The sequence below is a fragment of the Sinocyclocheilus rhinocerous genome, unplaced genomic scaffold, assembly GCF_001515625.1.
Source record: "Sinocyclocheilus rhinocerous isolate Xijiao unplaced genomic scaffold, SAMN03320098_v1.1 scaffold1233, whole genome shotgun sequence".
Lineage (NCBI taxonomy): Eukaryota > Metazoa > Chordata > Actinopteri > Cypriniformes > Cyprinidae > Sinocyclocheilus > Sinocyclocheilus rhinocerous.
Genome location: NW_015639524.1, coordinates 199,478 through 201,495, shown reverse-complemented (window position 1 = coordinate 201,495; position 2,018 = coordinate 199,478). Strand labels below are relative to the sequence as shown.

Here is a 2,018-nt window from a genome sequence, read left to right as displayed (position 1 = left end):
TGTGTGTGTGGTTGTACATACACATATGTAGTTGTTTTTTTGGTGTTTGGCTTAGTGTTATGTTAGAATCATTATTATACTCATACCTTTTGTTCTTTTAATATTTTTGAATTGTTTTTAGCTTTATTTTTTTGTTTTCATTTAAATGTTTTAGTTTTGAAATGTTGTTGTATGCATTTGTCATTTTTATTTAATTTCTTTTATTTTCTTAAAAGCTTTTAGCTTTTCGTTTTAATTACTTTTTCTTATTTGTGTATGTTTGAATTGTTTTTAGCTTTATTTATTTATTTATTTTTTCATTTAAATGTTTTATTTTTGACATGTTGTTGTATGCATTTGTCGTTTTTATTTAATTTCTTTTATTTTCTTAAAAGCTTTTAGCTTTTCGTTTTAATTACTTTTTCTTATTTGTGTATGTTTTAATTGTTTTTAGCTTTATTTTTTTGTTTTTATTTAAATGTTTTAGTTTTGAAATGTTGTTGTATGCATTTGTCATTTTTATTTAATTTATTTTATTTTCTTAAATGTATATATATAGTATTTATAGAGTTTTAGCTTTTAGTTTTAATTACTTTTTCTTATTTGTAAGTCGCTTTGGATAAAAGCGTCTGCTAAATGACTAAAAGTAAAGTAAAAGCAAACTTTGCAAAATACAAAATTTATGTCACTGCCAAAACTTTTGGCCATGACTGTACAATCACTCACGTAGGTGCTTTTATCCAAAGCGATATACAAATGAGGAACATCAAGCAATCTGTAATAAGAGCCAAATATACTCATAATACACAGTGTCAAATTCAAAGTATCATGACAAAATTCTCTGCTTTTATTGGTAAAAGTAAACTGTAAATAGTGGTAATGTGCAATTGTTACTTTAAAGAGCTACTTCTACCTGATTTAACCCATATAAATTAGTTTTGCTGGTATGAATTAATGTATATAGGTTGGTTCAGTGATGTTAAACTATTTTTTAATCGAATAAAACCAGTTAATAATTTTTTTTAGTGTATATGTGTAATAACCTTTTAAGAAGACCAACAATTTAAAATAATTAATTAAAATGAATAACATTAATAAAATAATAAAAATCAATTAAAGATAAAAACAAATAATATAAAAATGCTTTTGGAAAAGAAATATGTAATATGTATATACATGCATTATGAATTATGGAAATATATAATAAATATTGTGTTAAGTTATTAAATATCTCTAACAATTATATATTTATAATCAATTGATAGCTCTAGGCCTAGACTAAAGATGTTAAAGGCAGACCCACCATCATCATCATCCTGGTTTGGATTAGGGACATCTTTTAGAACAATAAGAATCTCCTCATTAGATGCCCGGTTTTTGATAGCGTTACTCACTGTAGTTGCCATAGCTAATCCTGGTAATGGACCTGAAACAAATTAAAAGAAAAAAAACAAGTCACATTACACAGCAGTATCATCAAACCATACTGAAATATAATATAATACAGCTGTAAAATAATAAATAATAAAACATAGTGGAACTGGTCGGTTGTCACTATGAGAATGTAAAATTACAGACTTATAAAAAAAAAATTTAAAAAAGACTTCAAAAGTTTTATTATCATCTAGGGGTGACGAAGATTCGGTGCTTCGATAGGAGGAGCCTGATTCGACTACCAATCTCACAGTCGAATATTCGCGGGGTGTTATGATCATGCCATTTTGGCTATATGAGGGTGCTCAAATGTCTGATTTCACATAGAACTACTGGTTTTCTCCCAACAAGTTAATATACAGCCTATTAAAATAATGCTGTAAATAAGAATCTGAAAAGAAAGAAGCTTAAATTAAATATTTTAACGTGCGTGAATAAATTCAACCACCCCTATATATTTAAGTTTCACTTTAATATACATAACATTATAATGAGAACACTATTATAATAAAACGCTGTGAATTTGTAGAGTTTAGTTGTTGTGTTTCTGCACGTTGTTGCGTGAAGAACGCGTCCACAAAAGGAGTTCATTCAGAGCCGCACAG

At 27.0% G+C, this 2,018-nt stretch overlaps 1 protein-coding gene across 1 annotated transcript in view; it reads right to left on the bottom strand.

Annotated features, from left to right (window-relative positions):
* Nucleotides 1-2,018, bottom strand: part of LOC107751343 (nuclear cap-binding protein subunit 1-like) — a 16,814-nt gene that overhangs the window by 5,786 nt on the left and 9,010 nt on the right. Inside the window, exon 16 of the mRNA XM_016567038.1 lies at nucleotides 1,283-1,405. Coding sequence (XP_016422524.1) covers nucleotides 1,283-1,405 — 123 coding nt within the window. The remainder of the gene's footprint in view (nucleotides 1-1,282; nucleotides 1,406-2,018) is intronic.